At 34.8% G+C, this 22,304-nt stretch overlaps 1 protein-coding gene across 1 annotated transcript in view; it reads right to left on the bottom strand.

Moving 5' to 3' along the window:
- Positions 1-661: 661 nt before the first annotated feature.
- Positions 662-22,304, bottom strand: part of OTOG (otogelin) — a gene marked incomplete at its 5' end in the record, with an annotated part of 112,550 nt that continues 90,907 nt past the window's right edge. The window contains 17 exons of the mRNA XM_083349691.1: positions 662-1,073; positions 1,180-1,259; positions 4,260-4,305; positions 4,588-4,707; positions 6,196-6,300; positions 6,848-7,026; positions 7,443-7,518; positions 8,294-8,334; positions 9,550-9,648; positions 10,003-10,104; positions 10,855-10,965; positions 13,087-13,191; positions 14,120-14,332; positions 15,495-15,689; positions 16,158-16,296; positions 16,678-16,898; positions 20,438-20,621. Coding sequence (XP_083205817.1) covers positions 873-1,073; positions 1,180-1,259; positions 4,260-4,305; positions 4,588-4,707; positions 6,196-6,300; positions 6,848-7,026; positions 7,443-7,518; positions 8,294-8,334; positions 9,550-9,648; positions 10,003-10,104; positions 10,855-10,965; positions 13,087-13,191; positions 14,120-14,332; positions 15,495-15,689; positions 16,158-16,296; positions 16,678-16,898; positions 20,438-20,621 — 2,217 coding nt within the window. The 3' untranslated portion in view covers positions 662-872. The remainder of the gene's footprint in view (positions 1,074-1,179; positions 1,260-4,259; positions 4,306-4,587; positions 4,708-6,195; positions 6,301-6,847; positions 7,027-7,442; positions 7,519-8,293; positions 8,335-9,549; positions 9,649-10,002; positions 10,105-10,854; positions 10,966-13,086; positions 13,192-14,119; positions 14,333-15,494; positions 15,690-16,157; positions 16,297-16,677; positions 16,899-20,437; positions 20,622-22,304) is intronic.

Here is a 22,304-nt window from a genome sequence, read left to right as displayed (position 1 = left end):
GCTTATATATACACTTATCCATGCTGAAAACATTTCCCTGATAAACATGCATATAATTACATGGTTTGCATTCTTTAACATGCAACTTCTTCTCTTCTGAAAGTTGGCACAAGACAAGAACTTAAGTTTATGAAATTCAAAAGAGCCCAGATTTCTCTTCTTTTAGGTTGGAATGTTCTTGTTAGTAATTGATTATGAACTAACAAAGAGGGGGGGGGTTGTTGATTTTGTCTCAATGAAAAGTACTTTGGAATAAAAAGTCCCATTTCTACCTGTCAGAGATGTGACACACCTTACTGTGCGTATCTAAATGTGTATGCTTCTGATTGAATCACCACATCCTATCATCCAAGACGATTATATCTACTTACCACTATAGTTGAATCATACCATTCTTTTAAGTGGCTCTAAAGGATTATAATCCTCAATCTATTTTCATATTTAATACAGTCTCTTCATATGAACAATGCAACATTAATGATAAACTTATGGTAAAGAATGGCAATAATTTCCATCAATAGGATAATTTGACCCACAGCTATATTTGTCAAGGCATTGTCCATTATCTTTTCACACACTCTACTGTTCATATAAGTAAACCATTTATACAGTTATATAAGTAGCCAATTATATAGAATGAGCTAACATTGAAAAATACTGAACATTCCAGTGAAGCATCATTTTCTTATGGGGATGCATACTAAAAATATATATGACATTAATGTTAAACATCATCTTTAAAAGTAATTCTTGTTCTAACTATAGATAGCTGCATTGTCAAGTGATGAACTGTTAACATTCTGAATTTATTCTGGGAATAAAATTAATTGCCTCCAAAGCTGCTTAAGAAATAGACCTCTTTTAGCATAGCTTCATGACCATTGGCAAGAACAGTCTGTGGGTTCCTGAATTGTATAGCTGACCCAGGTTGAGTTACCACTGCAATATAGTTGTACAGTTCGCCTCTGTAATCCCAGTTCTCTGCAACATTTGCAGAATCTTGCATATGTATTAATGTTATAATTATATATGCTTGCAGAAGGGCATTTTCCATCGCAGGAAACAATATTTACCTGGGAATAAATACACAAAAAACTCCAGTAAATAAAATGGGTTAATATGTGCATGACTTCCAAACCTTAACAGAGCTGATGCAAACAGTAAAGTTTCAATGCTTACCGGTGTATTACTTCGACAATCATTTTTGCGTATTGTCATTCTAACCGTCACTTTTTTGCAGAATTTTCCATCTTCTTTACCTACAATTATGAATCGTTTGGAAAACATGAACATCCCTATGCATAGCTGTGCCCCAAAAGGGGATAAAATATGCTAAGTAAAAATTATGAAATAATTATGAAAAGAAATGAAGTAACTGCTGATGCTATTGTGTTTATAATTTTTAAATGAGGTATTTTTTAATAAGGGTTTAAAAAAAGGTTTGCCCAAAACACTAGAGATGCAGTGTCTAGATACTATAAAGAGTATGCTTTGTTCTGGTACAACTGCCACCAAGGGGAGTGATACTTACACTGCTGCCAAATGTCCACTTTCTAAAGTGGCAGAAACATAAACATATGCATTTATTTTAAAATCCTGGGATGTCAACTTTTCTAACTAAGAATTCAGATTGACAAACATAAGTTAATGGATTTAACCCAAAGTCCTCAAACTGTGTAATATTAATACCTTACTCCAGAATCTGAAATATCGTTCTGACAGTAGTTTAATCTAGCTAAAGTAATACTGTACAACAAAATGGGCATGATAAATATGTAAATCAATATAATGCGTCTATTCAATATTTATAATGTTTAACATACATAGTTATGCATATATGCTATTCCGCTGAAATTTACAACATATTTAGCAAATGTAAGGAATTTAATGTAATAATGTAATGTAATAATGTTTAATGTAACATAGGTAAGGAATTTGAGAATTGTGTTTAAATGATTTGATACAGTATTGTATTACATATGACCTTGTGAGTCAAGTCTCAATTCAGTTCCACAATTCAACAATGTGATGGAAAAAAGAGCATTATTGCCTAACTGGTCACAGAAAATTAAACAAATGAGATGCAACTGTAGGATTGGGACAATTCAGCTCTACAATTTTCTAAATGCTGTTTATCTCATTTCTCTTGAATTGGCTGTCTGTTTTAAATACAGTAAGCAGTTTGCAATCAGAACAAGCTGTAAGATTGGCATAGCAGGAAAGGCGTTTCCTATCCCCAACATGTGTAACTAACATAATTTGATTAATTAAATTCAGTGCAATATGTAGCATAGAACTGTAGTTTCATCTGCCTAAATGATAACAAAGCCATAATTGAGGGGTCCTTGGTGCTGTCTGAGCTTGTTTTTTTGCAGATGTTTCATTACCCAAACTAGGTAACATTATCAGTGCTAGTTTAAAGCATTACTATTGATTGATTGATTGATTGATTTTATATACCGCCCTATTCCCGAAGGACTCAGGGCGGTTCACAGGGCAAGTTAAAACAATACAAAAAAAAAGATAAAATAGAATTAAATTAATACTAACCCACAGGATTAAGACAAAGTTAAAATTTAAATTTAAAATTAATTTAATTTAAAACCCCTCAGTCCAGGCCAGACAGTTCAAACAACCAGGTTTTTAGGTCCCAGCGAAACGAGCAAAGGTCGGGGGCAGTCCGAAGTTCCATCGGCAGTTCGTTCCAAAGGGCGGGCGCACCCACAGAGAATGCCCTCCCCTTGGGAATCACCCGCCGGCAATCCCTAACCGGCGGAACCCTAAGGAGGCCCTCCCTGTGGGAGTGCACAGGACGATGGGAAGCTGATGCTGGCAGCAGGTGCTCCCTAAAATAATCCGGATTATAGGTCATCACCAGCACCTTGAATCTAACCCAGAGGGCAACTGGAAACCAATGCAGCTCGCGGAGAAGAGGTGTTACATGAGAGTATCGGGAAACTCCCATTACTAGCACTGATAATGTTACCTAGTTTGGGTAATGAAACTTCTGCAACAAAAGAAGCAACTCAGAGAGCACCAAGGACCCCTCATGTCTACTCTGAGCTACAAATATTCTCCTTTATTAAAGCCATAATTATAATTAGTTTGTTAATGTCTCCATATTTGGCTTTCCTGGATGGCTGAATCCTGCAGTTTCATATCATATTTAGTATGTCTAACTATAGATTTGCACGTTCTTCATTTTTGTCCTAATGCCAGATTGTTATATTTAATATTTCTATATTATAATAAAATAAATGAGAATATTCAGATATTTATTGAGGATATAACATTGGATAGAGAAACATGCCATGCTCTCTGCAGAAGTGTTATTTGAATAGCAAGCTTTAATGAGCAAAAAATATTTTTCTATGTTCTACAGCAGTGTTGAAATTACTCAGTTAAGCAAATAAATAAATCGTGCAGCAAATTAAACGCTATGCAAATGCTTACTGCCAACAGTACATTGTTGGCTAACAACAATGCACTGCCCATACAGTGCAAAATGAAAAGATGTGAGCAAATCTTTAGAATGAGCAGTTAGTACTACAATGCAGCTCTTTTGTGACAGGAGGGGCATTATGCTTCTAGGAGGGAGTACATTGTTGGAAATCAACAATGGCTCTGTTTGGTTCATTCCTACTGATTTCCAAGAAAATGTACCTGTATTACACTTAAGGCTAGGTGTAGGTGTAATTGGGCTAACTGGGAATGGGAGCAAAAATGATACTCCAGAACCTAAGGACATTACAAATTGAACATATTATACATGATGAATAGATGCCCCAAATCAATATTCAGCATTTTATTTTTACTTATGCTATCAACAGTAGCCTCTCAACTGGATTGTTTATGAGTGATTATGCTGAATAAATATATGCACTAAAAATGACAATTTTTAAAAAAAGCATTATGAACGAACTATCATCACTAGTGAAGATACTACTTTTATTACAGATACACTTTGTTTCATCCTAGCTTCAGATAACCAGAAAAGTTACCTTCAAAGACTGGAATCTGTTTATGAACACGTAACCAATAATATTTTTGAATTTTGTATTGACAATAAACAAACTGTGAAATTCCACTGAATAAAATCCCTTTAAAACTTTGTAAATGAAGGCTAGAGTCAGAGTATTGCTTATTTTACAAGCATTTAATAGATACCTTTTATTATTTACATTGGTACTGCTGATAATCAATGTTTACTTTTTTTCCCTTTCATGCCCCCAAATACTGACGCTTCAGTAGCAACTTACATGTCTTGCAGCATCCTTCAAGGAATGGGACAATGTATCCTCCAATCTAAATATATACAAAAATAAAAATCAGATGCATTGTAAAATTCTTTGTTATAATCCTAATTGTATATGAAAAACATAATTAGCTGCTATTATGAAACCTAAACTAATACAGATAGAAGTACTATATAGCTGTAGATGTAAGTGTCAGGAGAAATAATGCTTTCCATGGGAAAACTAACCTATATTCTGGTGTCTAGCTATAAATATTTGGTGATGTATCTGCATGCAATAATTTTATGGTCCCCATAAAATCATATTAAAAAATATATGTTGAAGCACTAACCTTCACACATTCTGTTTCATTAAAAGGTGGACAGCTGATGGGTGATGTAATTAGAACTGATCCAACTGGTGTATTTATGCAATCATATTTGAGACAGTTTAAGGTCCAACTTGACCCTGGCTACAAAATATTTAAAAAACATTATCAGAAATACAAAAGCACCATGGTATTATGCAGAAAGTTAGAAAAACTGGAGCAAATACCAAAAGCTCTGTTCTGCTATTATCCTTTTTCTTAATCTACAATGCTATGTATGTTTGGGTTCTCTTTGAGAAAAATGTTGTGTAGCTGTATGCAGTAATTATATTAAACCTTATCAAATCCTTCCACGGTTGAATGGGGTCAATATAATGTTCCCAACAATGTAGGTCCATGTGAAGAGTAAATCAGTACCAAAGCTTACTTACCAATAAAGAACAGTGCCATAGAATAATCATTATTCTTGGATAGCAAATTAAACTCAGTGTTCACCATGCTGTATATATAACTTTCACTATGAAGAAATGCCACCATGAAGAATGATCAAGAATTGTGTTAGCTCACCACCAAGATCATCATTTCCTTGTGTTCTGTGAGCTATAAGTTGATCGAAGTAATATTCACTAGGATTTGAAGTATTTGGGAGTTATGCATAGTTGGGTATTTTGTAATGGGTTGTAGAATGGCTATGGTCATGTATTAAACATACTCAGGATTCGTGACATTAAATCCATCATGCTACTAAATATATCATACAGTTAAGTATGCACAACTTTGTATTTCCAGAAAACCATCTGATTTCAGATCACTGTGATTAGTGAAAAGAGAATTCCCAGCCAAAATAAGAGTAGTATTTGGAATTGCAAATGAAATTCAGGATTTGACTTAGTTAATCAATAAGCACCCTTTACAGAGTCACCTACGACATACTGTTTTAAGTACCCTGTAAACCGCCCTGAGTCCTTCGGGACAGGGCGGTATATAAATCCAATAAAATAAAATAAAATAAATAAATACAATATAAGACTGCAATAGCCACTACATAGGATAAACAGGCAGAAGACTGACATACTACACCGATAAACACCAACTAGCAGTCAGAAGACATGATGAAAATTCCTTAATTTCACAGCACAGACTTAACCATAGTTTCATCTGGGAAACTCTGACCATCTTAGACCAAGCCAAGTCCAAAAATGCTAGAGAATTCTTGGAAGCCTGGCACTCTGACAAATTGGCCATCAACAGACACATAGATATAAACAACTACAAACCATTCAAAAGAGATAATCAACAAGCCCAAAAAGGAACAAAAAGACCAAAACACCTCCTCACCAACAATCAACACCCAGAGAGTAACACCAAGATTAATATTAACAATCAAGAAGCAAACAATACCCCAGTTAAGGAACTGCCAAAGAAGCTACCAGTCAACCACCCAATCAAAGAACTACCAATACTACTCCAAAAACAATGACAGGGTAAGACACTAGAATATAAAATGGGATCAAATCCAACTCCCTACTTGCACTAATGATGTTTCTCATTTGGGTAATGAAACGTCTGCAAGAAAACAACCAAACTCAGAGAGCACCAAGGATTTCTCACACTTTCTTTAAAAAAATGTACCTTAAAGTATGAAATTGTTCCATTGGTGAATGTGTGAACACAAGACACATTCTTGCATTTTCCACAGCAAGTTGTTAGATCCTTTGGACGTTCATATACTTGATGCTGAAAAGGATAAGGATAAAATATTGAATATAGTTTACAATAAAGCAAATGGCAAAATTACAAGAATAAACCCACAACGATACTATAATTTGTTCTGTATTGTATTCACTATGTTTATGGAAAGTATGTAAGAAACTGAAACTATCCAAAACTTTGCAAAGGGGAGCTTTACAAAATGTTTTGGTATGAGCAAACGAGCGGTCCTCAAAGCATTAAAGCCCCAGTCCTCCTTGAAAGGCTTTCCCTGCAAATGTATGGGCACCGCAGAGACACTCTGCTTCACTTGAAACTTCACCGGAATTGTTTATTTTTTTAAAAAACCCATTATTTTAAACTACCACGTACTTCAATGGTTACATTAACTTGGGCTTAGATTATCTAGGTTTACTGCTGCTTAAAACCAAAATTCATTGTGGGTTTTTCTGTACAAGCAGTTTGAATTGAAAGGGCAACTACTGCTTTGCTTCCCTTCTCCCATCACAACAGAGTTTTTAACTCTTTTTAACTTCTCAGTGAAAACTTAATAGTTTAATTTTGAACTTCTTACAGATTTGCACCTTGCTGCACAATCAATAATGGAGGTATTCATCCGATAGAACTTGGTAACAGGGTCAAGTATATTTGTGCAGTATGAAGTGTGACAAATGCCACCAGATGAGTGTTCAACAATGGATTGCCCTGGAAGCAGAACACCTCTTTCATTGTTCAGACATACTTTGTCCTTTGCTAGAAAAATATCAATAAATACAAAAGACATTATGTAAAATTGTACACGTACTTGAAATATTATTGCTATTTCAAGCAAAGAAAGTGAGAGAAGAAACATGCTTAAATATTTATGAACATCACTGATGAAAGAAAATGAATATACTAATATTTACTCATAACTTTCTTCTGACTTCTATCAATAGAATCCTACTGCAGTCTTAAAACAATGGAGCGAGCCACAATGGAGCCAGCTATTTTCAAGTCTTTTCAAGTTGCAGGGAAGTAGCATCTACTTATAAAAATTCCTTTATTTTAACATGATTTTTTTTAATGTGAATTATATATTATACTGCCTTAAAATGCCTGGTTCATAAATAGAAATTATTCATATTAGCATAAATTACAGCTTTCAAAAGAAAAATGCGTTTACTTACAACATTTATATTTAGTGCAGTGACAAACATTTTCTGTGCTGTTCTGGAATTTTTCATCTAAGACCATTTTCTCTCCCTGTTCACATCAGAAAAATATCAATATTATCCCATATCAATATTATTAATTTTGAAATTCTAGGACATGTTACTTGAATTACACATTCACTAATTAATTCTGCACTTACTGTATTTAACAAAAGTCAATGCTGATGAGACCCATAGGACTTACTCCTATTGAACCTACTGAGTCAGCATGTCCAAAGAGTCTCAAAGAGTCCCAAATATACATGTTGTTAACTTTTCTCAGAGGAAAAATGCATGTCAGATTAATAAGCAACCTCTCTTTTCAGTTTGTTGAGTTCTACCAAGAGTATTTTAATTAACTCATATAACCCTCATGTACAGGAATGGGTGCTACTATGAGCATTAATTTGCAATATGTACTTATTTTATTAAACAGGTACTATAATTACAACAATTGATGAAACATAAATAAACCACCAATTCTTGTTGAGTATTCTGGTTATTTTTATATATAAATATTGGTGAATTCAAAAGATCTTAGTATACTCTAAATTCTAAAAAACAACGATGATAGATAGATAGATAGATAGATAGATAGATAGATAGATAGATAGATAGATAGATGGATGGATGGATGGATGGATGGATGGATGGATGGATGGATGGATGGATGGACAAGCTTTATTGTCATTTTTTACTGTGGGCACACTGGCACACATTAAAAATGAAATTCTGTTGCCTGCTCTCAAAAATGTACATATACATAACATACATATAAACAACAATAGATTGCAGATACTTTAGGCAAATTTCAGTAAGATTCTTACCAGTTTACACTGAGGCTTTGGAATTGTATTACATGCACACTCTAAAATAATAAATTGAAGAAGGGAAAATCAGTCCTCCTAAACCTATCCATAAGATGTGAATACAGCAAAACATTCATCAAATGCAGTTTTTAAAATTATATTGTTCAAACAATACAACCAACATTGCACTAAAAATTGTGATAGTGTAAATATTTTGAAGATTCATTATAGTATAAACTTTCAAGGAAGAGAGACCACTTCACTCAATGGGTTGATGTTTGTAAGTTTTGTTAACATGACCCTACAATAAGGATAGAGCAACCACTTCTTGTCTCCACTACCTCACAAGGTAAACATCAATCTTGCAAGTCTTGCACTTCTTCTGCTTCACCTTTACAGTCCAAGAAACTTAAGAGGGTTCCTTCTGAGACGTTTGCCATACCTCCATTCTTTCTGTGGGCTCAACTTTCTCTCATTCGACCACTGCATAGTCTGCGGCATTTAATCTTGTCTCACAAGGTCATTTGTGCTTACACGTAGCACCCTCCGTTTGGTATATTGTCCTCCCCGATCCTGAGATTAGATTCATCTGGCCCCTGTTAGTCTTTTATGAGATCTTGTAAATTTGGTTTTGTGCCCAAGATGAGCAACTATATAAACTGAATAAATACATTTCATAATTCAATATTTATTCAGTGTATGTAAATAATTTTCTAATCATTCAACAGAATTTTCATGTCCACCTTGTCTATGTTTATCCTGACTACAACTTCATTCATTGGAAAGGAGCAAAGGATGATTTTGCACATTGGTAACATTGGTTGTAGATCAAAGCCCAATAACGATAATTTATGAGCCATGGTGGTGCAGTGGTTAGAATGAAGTATTGAAGGCTAACTCTGCCCACAGCCAGGAATTCGATCCTGACGGGCTCAAGGTTGACTCAGCCTTCCATCCCTCTGAGATTGGTAAAATGAGGACCCAGATTGTTGGGGACAATATGCTAATGTTATAAACTGTCCAGAGAGTGCTGTAATATATATGGCTATTGCTATTTTACAACAAATTTAATTGTACGTTGTATAATTTTGGAAACTAAGAAAAACTTTCTAGGCAATAAAACAACTCTAAAAGCTATTCAGTATCAACCTACCACATTTCTAGATTGTTCTGAAACATAGTTATAATTTTAATCCAATACCACTGACTTTGTATTTTCAAAAAAAATTGCCGTTAATTGCTTGAAGTTAAATGAAGAAAAAAAACATAATTACCACATCTATGATATGGACAACATTTTTCTGGACTCCAAACTTCTATCAAGGACATTCCCAACATACATTTGAATTCAGGACAACGAAAGGTTTCACAGACTGCAAGTTAAAAATAGAAGACATGTGGTTTTATACTCATATTCTTGAAATGGGAGAATTTCATTTGAATGAAAAATACTCAAGATGATACTTACTAATCAAATATAAATAAAAATGTTTAAATTGTGTGATTAATGTCTCAGTCTCAACTATTTACTGATGTACATCTTAATGTATATGGATAAAATCTGATAAATAGTACACATTTATATATTAACCTTCTATCTTTCTTTCATAACTACTTTGAAAATAAATGCGGATTAATAAAAAAGTTTAATTCATGACAATTCTGTACATTTATAGCCAGAACAATCACTGCAAAATAATTAAGATAACCTCTGAGAACAAACTCACCACACTGATAATCAGGGCAACATCTGTCAGTGGTATTGCCATCCACAGTGAGCCTTTCTCCTTCTTGACACATGGGAATTTGATCAGAACAAATGCTACAGGCTAAAAGAGAAATATACAATTTATCTGAAAATAAGGTCGGCTATTTTTTATTGCTCTGTTTTCTATAAATGCATACAGTTTTGTGAACTACATTTGATTCCCTTTTAACCATAGTCTACAACAAATAAAAACAGAATTTCATTTTTAATGTGTGCCAGTGTGCTCACAGTAAAAAATGACAATAAAGGTTATCTCATCTCATCTCATCTAATCTCACCTTACCTTACCTTTCTATCTTTTGTACAAGCTGGTCGATACAAATTTTACAACAAGGAGGAGGGAGGTACAAGCTCTTATTCAGTTAAACTTTCAATGCAGCATTACAGTATGTTGGCATTATACACCCTACCTTTTCACAATATCATTTTAAGGCAACTGTTCACAAGTGACAAATTTCAGCAGGTAAACATTACTTCAGGATTGATCACTGAAGTAATACAATATGTATACATGATTCAGACATAACTCCCATTTTTGCAATTCTTAAAGTCCTAGATAACGCTCTATTTTCTTTCTCTTCTTCTCCTCCTTCTCCTTTTGAAAAACCTTCTCCTTCACTCTCATTACTAACTAGATTTCAAATTACCTCCACCTGAAATTTAAAATGGCCCTGAGTCACCAAATGTTTCTTTGAAGCAATATGGATACAGGAATGTATGATGTGAAGCATGAAACAAGTATTATTGATCTAAGATACTATTCTTATATCTTTGAGGCCTTGAAGTATAAGTAAGAATTAAATCTACATACAACAAATATAAGAGAAGCAGCAGGTGCCTTCCACATGGGCAGCAACCAAAGTTTGATCTGATCGACAATGGGGAATTTGTTCCATAGATTTACATTTTTCTGGATCGCATTCTGAAATAAGCAGAGCATAAACAAGCCAAATGAAGCAGAATAAAACTTGGAGTGTTCATTTGTATTACTATGCTATTATTAATTTCTGGAATAATAGCTAGTACAGGTAGTCTTCAACTTACAACAGTTCATTTAGTGACCATTCAAAGTTACAACAGCACTGAAAAAAAGTGACTTAGGACCATTTTTCACACTCATGACCGTTGCAGCATCCCCATGGTCATATGATTTACATTCAGATGCTTGACAACTGACTCATATTTATGACGGTTGCAGTGTCCCAAAGCCATGCAATCCCCTTTTGCAACCTTCTGACAGGTAAAGTCAGTGGGGAAACCAGATACACTTAACAACCGTGTTACTAATTTAAGAACTGCAGTGATTCATTGAACAAACGTGGCAAGAAAAGTTGTAAAATGGGGCAAAACTCACTTAACAAATTTCTCACTTAGTGAGAAATTTTGGGCTTAATTGTGGTCCTAGGTTGAGAACTAATTGTATACGCAGGGTTGCCATTTTATTTTTCTTAACAATAAGAATTGTTGTTAGAGCCCCTGACCAGGACTGCCACCCTTGCATCTTGGTTTATCTTCCTACTGTTGCTACATAGCACTTCCTGGAGAAAGAAACTGCCTTATCCAGGGTCCTCCCTCTTAAGATTGGTTTGGCTGTTGAGAGAGGGGCGGTTCCATAAACTGGAGATGAGGAGGAATAATAATGATGGTGAAGGAATAAAGCATTGAATTCTGACAAAAATACAAACAATACAGTATCTCAAACTTTAGTCTCCCACTGAAAGCGATGGGAAAACCAGATCACAGATCTGATGGTCCATATTTGAGTTCAGATAACATATGATAGCTTTTAACTAGACAAAAGACAATTAAAAATTACCAGAAGCCAATTTCCAAATGACAGGATTCATTAAGCAGACATGCGTGCTAGTCGTTTCAGACTCTAGGGGCCGGTGCTCATCTCCGTTTCAAAGCCGAAGAGCCAGTGCTTGTCCAAGGACGTCTCCGTGGTCATGTGGCCGGCATGACTAGATGCCAAAGGCGCACGGAACGCTGTTACCTTCCCACTGTAGTGGTCCCTATTTTTCTACTTGCGTTTTTAGGTGCTTTCGAACTGCTAGGTTGGCAGAAGCTGGGACGAATAACAGGCGCTCACTCTGTTATGCGGCACTCGGGTTTCGATATGCCAAACCTTCTGATTGACAAGCTCAGTGTCCTAACACACTGAGCTACCGCGTCCCTTTAAGCAGACTAGCATGCCTTAAAAGAAATCTCAATGCAAATTCTGGCCTAGAATTTCTTCTTTAGAAATTCTGCGAAAAGACATTGCTCTCAGCTTGCTTTTCCAGATAGCTAATCCTGAAAAATCCTCAACTAACAGAGTTTTCAATTTTTAATGAAAGTTTTAAGAGCATTTCCTCTTCATTCCCATTGAGACTCAATCATTTCTGAATTCCAGTTTGGTGAGTTCATTCATCTTCAACCCTAAAACACTGAGCTCTGATCTCAGTTGGGCCCTAAACCATTCATTCTCTTCACTGAGACTTATCTACCTAAGAAAGCCTTATTCTCAGCTGCCTGGGTCTTCTTCTTGGTTCTGATTCATTTCTCACTAGTAGTCCCAATTCTCTAATCTGAAATGGTATAGGACAGGGATCCCCAACCTCCGGGTCGTGGACCGGTACCAGAGTGTGGCATGCCAGCAAGTGGTCCGCACAAACAAGCAAAGCCCCATCCACTGGATGCAGGCAGCACACAAAACTTTGCACCCTCCAGTCCGCAGAAAAACCTCTCTCGATGTAACCAGTCCCTGGTGCCCAAAAGTTTGGGGACTTCTGGTATAGGGTTTCCTGCCTAAGCTGGACTACAAGACCTCCAAGGTCCCTTCCAACTCTGTTATTCTTGCAAATTACTCTCACAACCATGTGGTTGTTTCCAATCACTTTTTCCTTATATCAGTAGTCTCTCTTCCAGGTGTTCATTTCTCCTTAATCTATTCTTTGGGGATTACTTCCTTTCACATCTGCCATCTCTCTCTCTCTCTCTGTCTTTACGCAAGACAGTAAAGACTGCTTTGAAAATGATTTTTTTTTAATTCAATACTTACCACATGTATAATTTGGACAGCAGGAGTTTTCTTGATAATAGGTTACCAGTTTCTCTAAGACTTTGCATTCAGGAACCAGGGTGTCACAAAGGCTTTGATTGCAAGCTTTATGGATAGCCAAACAGACCCAAAAAGAATGGAAAAAAATACTGCTGAGTATAGGTTTAAAAATGTGCCACGTTTTGGCACCAGCACTAAACATTGCCACAGAAATATTGCCAATTATAAATTTAAAAAATGTCAGTACTCCCATGCCCTGTAAAAGATCCTGGAGCCAAGCAAACAGAAGCAGAATCCAATAGGCAATTGCATTAGACTTTCTCCCCCTCATATATGTGTGTGTGTGTGTGTGTGTGTGTGTGTGTGTGTGTGTACTGTATATATATAGGTCTCTCAGAAAACAAGCTGCATAAAAAAGATTCCTTTAATTCAGGATAGGAAAATAATGCAAAGATGGGATATCACTTTTCTAATGTTTTGTTGTATGTTTGGTTAGATTCCTATCCTATCTTTCTTCAGAGATGTTAAAGCAGCTTATATAGTGCTCTTCTTTCTTTCAGTTTGGCTCACAATAACTGAAAAGTAGAAAGTAGAAACTTCTCCAGATTGTTGTTCAATTCTGCCAACACTGGTTTCACTGGTAAAATTTCTTTGACCAAATTGAGAGAATCTTATAATTGCAACTCTTTAGGTTCTTTAGGTAACCTTCTGAAACATGATTTCCTCGAGCGGTATATTTTCCTGGTAACCTTAGCAACTTTAATGGCAATTAAATAGCTATTTTGACAGGCTGCAAACAATTCCAGATTGTCTCATGCATCCTTTATCAACTTTCTTCCTTGCTCTCGATGGTCACAGCCTTATAAACGAATGAAAAACAATTTTCAAATCATATACAATTATATACTAATCAAATCACTTTCCACTAGTGTGATTTTTTTAAAAAAATGCACTTTAAAAACAAAACATCTGCTCTTGTTGTTTTTTAATGAAAGAAAGCCATTCAGATACTGGAATATGCAAGAATACTTACTGCAGACTTTCTGATGACAACAGGATTGATCATCAGGGACAATTAAAGCCACTTCCCCAAAGCGTTGGCATCTGACATCATAATTAACAGAGCAGATGTATTCCACAGCAGCAATGGTATCACTGTCCACACATTTGTGCATGCAGCAATCACTACTGGAAGTTTTCCAAATTTCACCTACTGCATGAGGCACTCCAGAATGATCTGTACAGGCTGAATTGTTTAGAAAAACTACATGCGTTAACATTTCTCTAAAAATATTTTTGGCTCTGGCATTATTATGTGTCTAATGCTTTCATGAGTGCAAAACCCAAGTTGTTGGGAATAAGGCAATATACAAATCTACTGTAAGTAGTAAAAACAATGACAACCAACAAAGTTCTAGACTAGAGTAAACAATGTCAACAAATATATATGGCCTTCAGCTGTAGCACTACAGAAGTAGGCAGATAATGCAAACAGTTATAAGGTAAGTCTAATTCATAAGAAACTGAATCATTAGGATGCTTACAGTGTAATCTCTAGCTTCATCTCTCTGCTTATTGATCTATTTACAGTCATTGTTATGCCACCTGTTATAACTATTGGTTTGTCTCTAGAGTCTATGGAGATTCTCAATCATGCAGATCATGGTTGTCCCAAAGGTGCTTTTCCAAAAGGCAATTGGACTTTCTTAGTGTTTTCCTTGAACCGAAGACGTTTCTTGGATGAAAAGTGAAACATTTTCAAGGAAAAAAACCAAGAAAGTCCAGTTGTCTTTTGGGAAAGCACTTTTGCGTTTTGTCTCTAGTGTCTATTTATATTCCACAAGAGATAAAGTTGGAAGTATTTTCTGAATATGCAGAATATTCCTAACATGCAAATAGACATTACAAAAGAAGAACCTCTGTAGACTAAGACACCATCCAAAGACAAGTAAATAAATAAGAAATAGCTTATCTCTTTATAAGCACAGTTCACAAACTAAAAGTTCCTTCCATTCCATTCAACAGTTACTGTAGGAGATTACCACATTAAGCTGGAGGGCAGGATCAAATGCGTTATCAGTTTGGAATCAGTCTTCTCATAAGAGACCTAAATCTGCTCTCACAAGAGACCTAAATCCAGCTCCCCTTGAATCCCACTGAGTCTTAGGTAGTACCAATTTGCCTTAACTGTTAGTAGAGCAGATTTGTCTGTATAGGTAGCATGTAATAAACCCGAAGTACTTTGAACTCAACTCAGCTCCTGTTCCTGATTACTTGCACCTGACAGTTACTTATATAGATGACTTGAGATCTGTTGACTATTATGTTATCTGAATTTCATCACAGCTATCTGGAAAGATGGATTACATATTTCTCATAGACTGCAGAAGAAAAAGGCTAGCACCTACCACACTTCTCTTCCGGGATGCAGAGAGCAGAATGAATTCTATGAAGGATGGTTCCTTCTGCACAGGTGCAGCCCTCAGTGAGCACCAAGCAAGAGTCTGGATCTTCTACTGTTGACTCTGTACTCTGACAAGTGCTTGGGGTGTTGCATGGATGGATACAAGCCTTATAAGAGAAACCTTCTGGACAAGGAAAGGCTAGCAAGACAAGAAATACAGTGTTAACATAGAGCTTCAATTGATATGGGAATCACCAGGTTATATAACACATGCACTGGCATTAATAAGCAGTGATATTATCCCCTTCTTCATTTGAAAGTAAAAAGTTTTAGAGCTGAAGAATTGGGAATGCTTAATCCTTCATGTGCTCACCATTCATCCCATTAATTTCCCTGCTCAAAGCCTTTTCCCCATAATTCATGGCTAATGTATGTTTTTTATAGTACTTCTGTTCATATAGTTTTATTGTGCTGAAAAAAATCCAGTTATTCCAATATTTACTTGCACTTGCAATACAAAGAGTAGCCAAAGATTAACAACATTTCAAAAAAAAAAAAAGACTGACTTTGGACTTGAACTTAAGCTCTAGTATATTATTCAAATTTCATAGACTACATTGTCTTATCAACTTCCAGTAATGTATATAGTCTCAATACTAATACTTACAACAGTAACTAGAATTCCTCCATTCTATGCAGATATTAAATTTATTACACATGGCGACATAAGCAGAGAGTGCTAAACATGGATCCTGAATATATCCATTGTCTTGGATCCATAAACCACAGAAAGAAGCTGGAGAAACCTTAACACACATAAAACATATATTTGGATTAGTAACATAAAAATATATATTTGATTTAGTAACTGAGAGTTGAAAACCAGCATCATTAGTAATCTGATGGAAAGAACACACAGACACACACAGACACACACACACACACACTTATTCCTAGATTATTGTGAATTATGGATCCCACTTCAAATAGAAATATTCCATTGCGTTCGAGCTGTGTCAAAATCACCAAAATATTTTTCCTTGAATAAATATATCATTGGTCCTACTGCAAGGTTGGGCAACTTCTTATAAACATAATGCAATCCATAGGTTGACTGCTCAGTATTAATATAAAATCAGATTTGTCAATAATCAAAATAATTGAAGTAGAAATCAAAGATAACATACATAAAGATGGCAGCTGCTGAATGTTTGGCTCAACAACATATTTAAGCAAAATGAACAATTCATGGCTGAACAGTTAGCTTCATGAGTTCTTGGTTCTCCAATATACTTCAACGTATTTGGCACCAACCAGCTATCTGTGAAGATAACTGAAGCAGCTGCAGTTCTTACAACTGTATGATTAGGTAACATGAGGTCATTTGTTGAAATTCCATCACAGAAACCTGCAAGAGAACAGTACGTATTTATTTATTTATTTTACAATGCTTATTATAATCCACCTCAATCTGAAGGGATTCTAAGCAATATAGAGCATAAAACAAACAAAAGGAAAACGTAGTAATCTTTCCCGCCAATACTGAAGACCTGAGGAAAACTGCTTAATTTTACAGTTGCAGTTAATATCTAGAAAGGACCTACAGCCATTTGTACTAGAATAAGTGGTATTTAAATTTGGCAGTTCTTCCACAAACAGAACTTTTGTCAGCTTTGCGAGGGAGATCAAACAGGAAACATGACCAGATAAGCTAATTCTACTCTATTGTAATCATGTAGAACCGGAACAGTATCAGAAACAGAAAATAAGCACCAAAAGTAAAGATAAAATTCCAATATATATTATTCTCCATATCATATGATACAGGATAATAGAACTGGCCTCACTGTAATTATCACACCTTGAAAAAGCCTCCAGATGATTTAACCAAACTCATCCAATTCATATGTAAAATCTTCAGTCTATAGCAGTAGCCAATTTCCATGCAGTGTCTAACATGCTCAGATAACTACAACACCTAGCAGATCTTGGTTACTCTCAAAAAATCAAAATAAAGTTGGATCTGATTAGTAAGAGATCATTAAGAAGCATTGGAACTCTATGATAGATCTTGAACGGAATGGCAACCACATCTGTGTTGCTGCCAAGAAAACAATAAGGACATGTCCATGAAGTCACAGGAGGGATTTTTACTAAAACTATATAATAGTTTATTAGTTATATAAGCTGACTTTGTAATAATGCCGCTTGGGGAAGGGGGCGAAAGCCCTAATAAGCAGGCATATGCATAGAAAGAAGGCTATTGCTACGCACATTGATTTGTGCTTTAAATTGTAAGCCGCCCTGAGTCTTCGGAGAAGGGCGGGATATAAATGGGATTAAAATAAATAAATAATGTAAAGTATAATGACTGCCAATGGTGCAATAACTTACATTGCACCATTGGCAGAGGTAAAATTTTATGTGGCTATATTTTAAACACTGCATTATAAAAAAAAGCTGCTACAGTATATATAATCATAGAAAGGTTTGTATATACTGAAGGATTCTATATGGAAGCTAATACGGTTTCCGTGTGGCAATGGAATTGGAACTGAGGAATTCTAACTCCATCTTTACATTGTAACATTTCAAAGATATCTGCCCCAAAATCTTGTTTAGTTATATATGTTGTCTCACATTTTGGTTTCATCTATTCCTAATTGTTTGTTTGTTTATGAAACTATGGAAAAAATTATAAAATTATTCTAATAATTTACACACACATACATACACACACACTAATATAAATAATTTTTTATACATTTCAATATTTCTGATATCAATTGAACTGAAAAATTCTAAACAATAAAAGTTTTTAAAGTCTGGGATTATAATACAATTTTTGCCAAGCTCAAAAAGATGTCAATGTAGATAACAAACAGCCCTCTAAGGCAGGGGTGTCAAACTGCCGGCCCGTGGGCCAGATGCATCATAGCAAAACTGCGCCCACCCCATTGTTGGCAATGGCAAAAAAGTCGTGATACGTTGCAACACATCACATGACATTGCGAGTTTGACACCCCTGCTCTAAGGGGAGAACATTTCAAATCAAAATCTCTGTCTTACGTTTCTCAGATATAATCAAAGATAAGTTTAAATATATAATATTAAGTCAAGAATTGACTCCAAACAACAGGTCTTTCTGCTACATAAATTTCAGCATAAATAAAGCTCAAGAGACTGTTAAAACATTGTTTTTTCTTGTTTTAAGATCAGTGTTAAACAAAAATAAGAAGCTAGTCAAAGCAACAATTTGAAATCAGAAACCATTTTTTTAACAGTAAACCAAGCATATTTTGAATTGACCATTATCTAGAAAACATATAATTAGGCAACACTTAAGATTAGAGTTTGTATTTTGTCATAATAATACTTTTAACAAGTCCTTTTCCTTTGTCACTAATATTTATTTCAAGTGTTTCTTCCCTATAGCAACATTACTATTTGTAAGATCTGAAACTTCATAGAAGTCTTTCTGCCATGTCTTCAGGCAGGTTTGGGGAAATTTTTTTGTAAAGGCATCAATTATTGAACCAGACTGATGATAAGTTAGAACACTAGTATTTAGTTTCTTAAAGTTCACCTTCAAGCAGATGATTGCACTTAATGCTCATTTGGGGCTGTTGCAAATCAATTTTGGAAAGGGTCATTGAGCAACCCATTATTTAAGGCTGGAGAGTAGGGAAACCTTTCAAACCTTGAAAGCTTAATATGGTCTTGGGAATTGAGCTCAACTCTTGGTGACCTATCAATGCAGGTTTCTTGAAGTGGTTTGCCATTTCTTTCTTCCAGGCTTTCTAGTCTGATTGACTTTTCAAAAAGGCCCTATCCAGAATTACAGTCTAAGTCTAGACATGATAAAGAGAGTACTACCACTGGCTGGACTTATGTTATGGTAGAGCCCAACATGCAGATTGGCACAATTACAGCAATAGCACTTAATACTTATATACTGCTTCATAGTGCTTTACAGCCTTCTCTAAGCGGTTTACAGAGTCAGCGTATTGCCCCCAACAATCTGTGTCCTCATTTTACCTACCTCAGAAGGATGGATCGTTATTACAAGAAAGAAATTATACTTAATCACATTTTCCTTTCTAGTCCTCCATCAGGTTAAAAGAGGCCCACTTTTCTAACAGTTTATAGATATGGTTAACAAACTATAGGTAGGAGAAAATTGAGCTTTCAATGTACCTCATAATAAATTGCACATTTATGCCATATACATTTCATAGTGAGGTCCTTCTGTGTTTTGTTTAATGATACATATTGCTTAAAATTCAAAACAAAAATATTTGTTCCTACATTTAATTTCAATAGCCTATATGTTCGTCTTTACCCTTTTCTCAATAGGAGAAATCAGCTCAGATTTCTATTAGCACTTTTCCTGATTTAGATTTAGTGAGGGAGAAGATTATATTATCTGTTTTAAATTTATCTCATACTGAACAATCTTATCTTTAGGCAGAGAGCAGGCCACTAATCTTTCAAATACCTTATATGACTTTATGGAAAGCATAACGTAAAGTACATTTTCTGCTTATTTGTCCTCTATTTATTTTCACATGACTTCAGCCTCCATATTTCTGTTTCACAAACTCTAAATGTAGAAGAACATTTTCACTGAGCTATAGCTGTCTGTAATATGACCTGAGAGGTATTAAAATTTGTACTGCAGATAGTTTGTTGGCAAATTTAGCATTTTTAGTCTGCACTTTGAAAATTAGCCTCACTTTAGCTTTAAATACTTTTGGTGAGCAATTATTATAGTATCATTTTCTATTTTCTTACAGAATTACTCTTCAAGTTGCAATATATGTAATTTATAAACAAATAAATGTGACACACCCCTTTAACAAAATTGTATGCTGAGCAGGTGAGTATATAACGATAAAAGAAATAAAGTAAAATATAACAAAATAAATCTTACTAAAGTTTACTTACCACACAATCCCATTGTTTTTTTATCACTGGTTGCATTATGTTCAATTATCATCATCCCAGTATTATGGAACCACTGAACCTTAGTATTTGTTGGGGTTTTAATAAGATACATAAAGCCAGTGTCCTCAATTTTAAAACCATATTTTTTAACAGTAGGCCAAGCATATTTTGAATTGACCACTATCTAGAAAACATGTAAAGAGATATTTAGGCAACACTTAAGATTACAGTTTGTATTTTGTCATCATAATACTTTTAACAAGTCCTGTTCCTTTTCTGTAAACACAAATCTTTTAATCAAATAAATTCTAGTGGAACTTCTAATGAAAATCTCTACAACTTGCATATTAAATTCCTAAGTCCCAATTAGGTAGCAAATCTTGGGAGGAAGCAAATCAAAATGCAGGCAGCATTTGGATTAGAGAACTATGACTCAAGTTATGTGGGTATAATTTAATGCCATTAGGACAATGGGTAGCTTTTTCTGCTTAAGCCAGTGAGAAATTAAGTTCTTTAAGAAACATAATGACGATATGATTTGATTGAAGTATAGAAAGGAAATACAAGAGAAATCAAAACATATTCCAACTGGGGAAAAGCAACAAAGCTGGATGTTGTTGTAATTTCCCTTTTCCCCAAAAACTTTAAAATTGCCTACTGAGGCTAATATATTTCTTAACAGCACATTTAAACAACTATTTCTGTTGTAGTTTCACAGTAGAAACAAAAATTAACTGGACGTTCCAAAAATTCTGGATGGCTAAAATAAAAAACAAATAAAAGATCCTTGTTTCTCAATAGCACTACAGTTTAGCTAACTTAAGTGTCACGACTAGCTTCAAGGCTGGGTCATTGCTTTTTCATATTGACCGACAATTGCAATTATGCAGTAATAAACCTTTATCAAATATATTCTGTTTATTCAGCCTTATAAAACTGATTAAAATTACAAGACACTTAAAAAAGAGGACGGAAAATATTCCAGCACTAACTGCAAAATATATGTATATACTGAGAATTCCTATGCATGATTGTTGAGGAACACATCAGGAATACAGGAATACATACTAAATACATTTTTTAAATAATCACATAAAGGACAGCAGATTTAATATGCCATCACTGCTTAACAGGTTCTTATTCCCTACTTCAGCTGTATGTTCAGAAAATAATTAAGTAATAAAATAAGTTTGGTCTAATGGTTAAGGCACCAGGCTAGAAAAGGGGGAGACTATGAGTTCAAGTCCTGCCTTAGCCATGAAAGCCAGCTGGGTAACTTTGGGCCAGTCATTCTCTGTCAGCCCAATCCACCTCACAGGATCGTTGTTATGAGGAAAATAGGAGGAGGAAGGTGTGTTGGATATGTTCACTGCCTTGAGTTATTTGTAAAAAATAATAAAGGCAGGATACAAATAAATAAAATATTAATAATTAGCATTGTTTTTGTTAATTATAAATAAAATTAATAAGCAATAATTATTCTTAATTATTCAAGTCACTGTCTTTATTTGGAAACTTTGGTTTTTAGAATCAAAAACGTGACCTGAACACAGATGTAAAAAGGACTACACAAATTTTAGGAGATTTGGCCACCTCAAATGAAAGGCCCAAAATTACTAGGCCAAGAAAAAAAAAGATTGTTGAAAGAATCCATTTGAATTTAATTTAACTTTTATTTCAAATGATATCAATTCAATTCAATCAGTTAATGTGTTTAATAATTTCCCCTTACAATTGGATTTTAGATCATAAATATCATTAGGAACTCTATGGTGGTCCCAAGTTATGCCACCCAACTTAAATCATAAAATAAAAAAAATCATGACTTAGAATCTTAATACATCATTTTATCACAGGTCAACAACTA

The sequence above is a fragment of the Vipera ursinii genome (assembly GCF_947247035.1).
Source record: "Vipera ursinii genome assembly, chromosome: 1".
Lineage (NCBI taxonomy): Eukaryota > Metazoa > Chordata > Lepidosauria > Squamata > Viperidae > Vipera > Vipera ursinii.
This window is presented reverse-complemented; position numbering and strand designations above follow the sequence as displayed.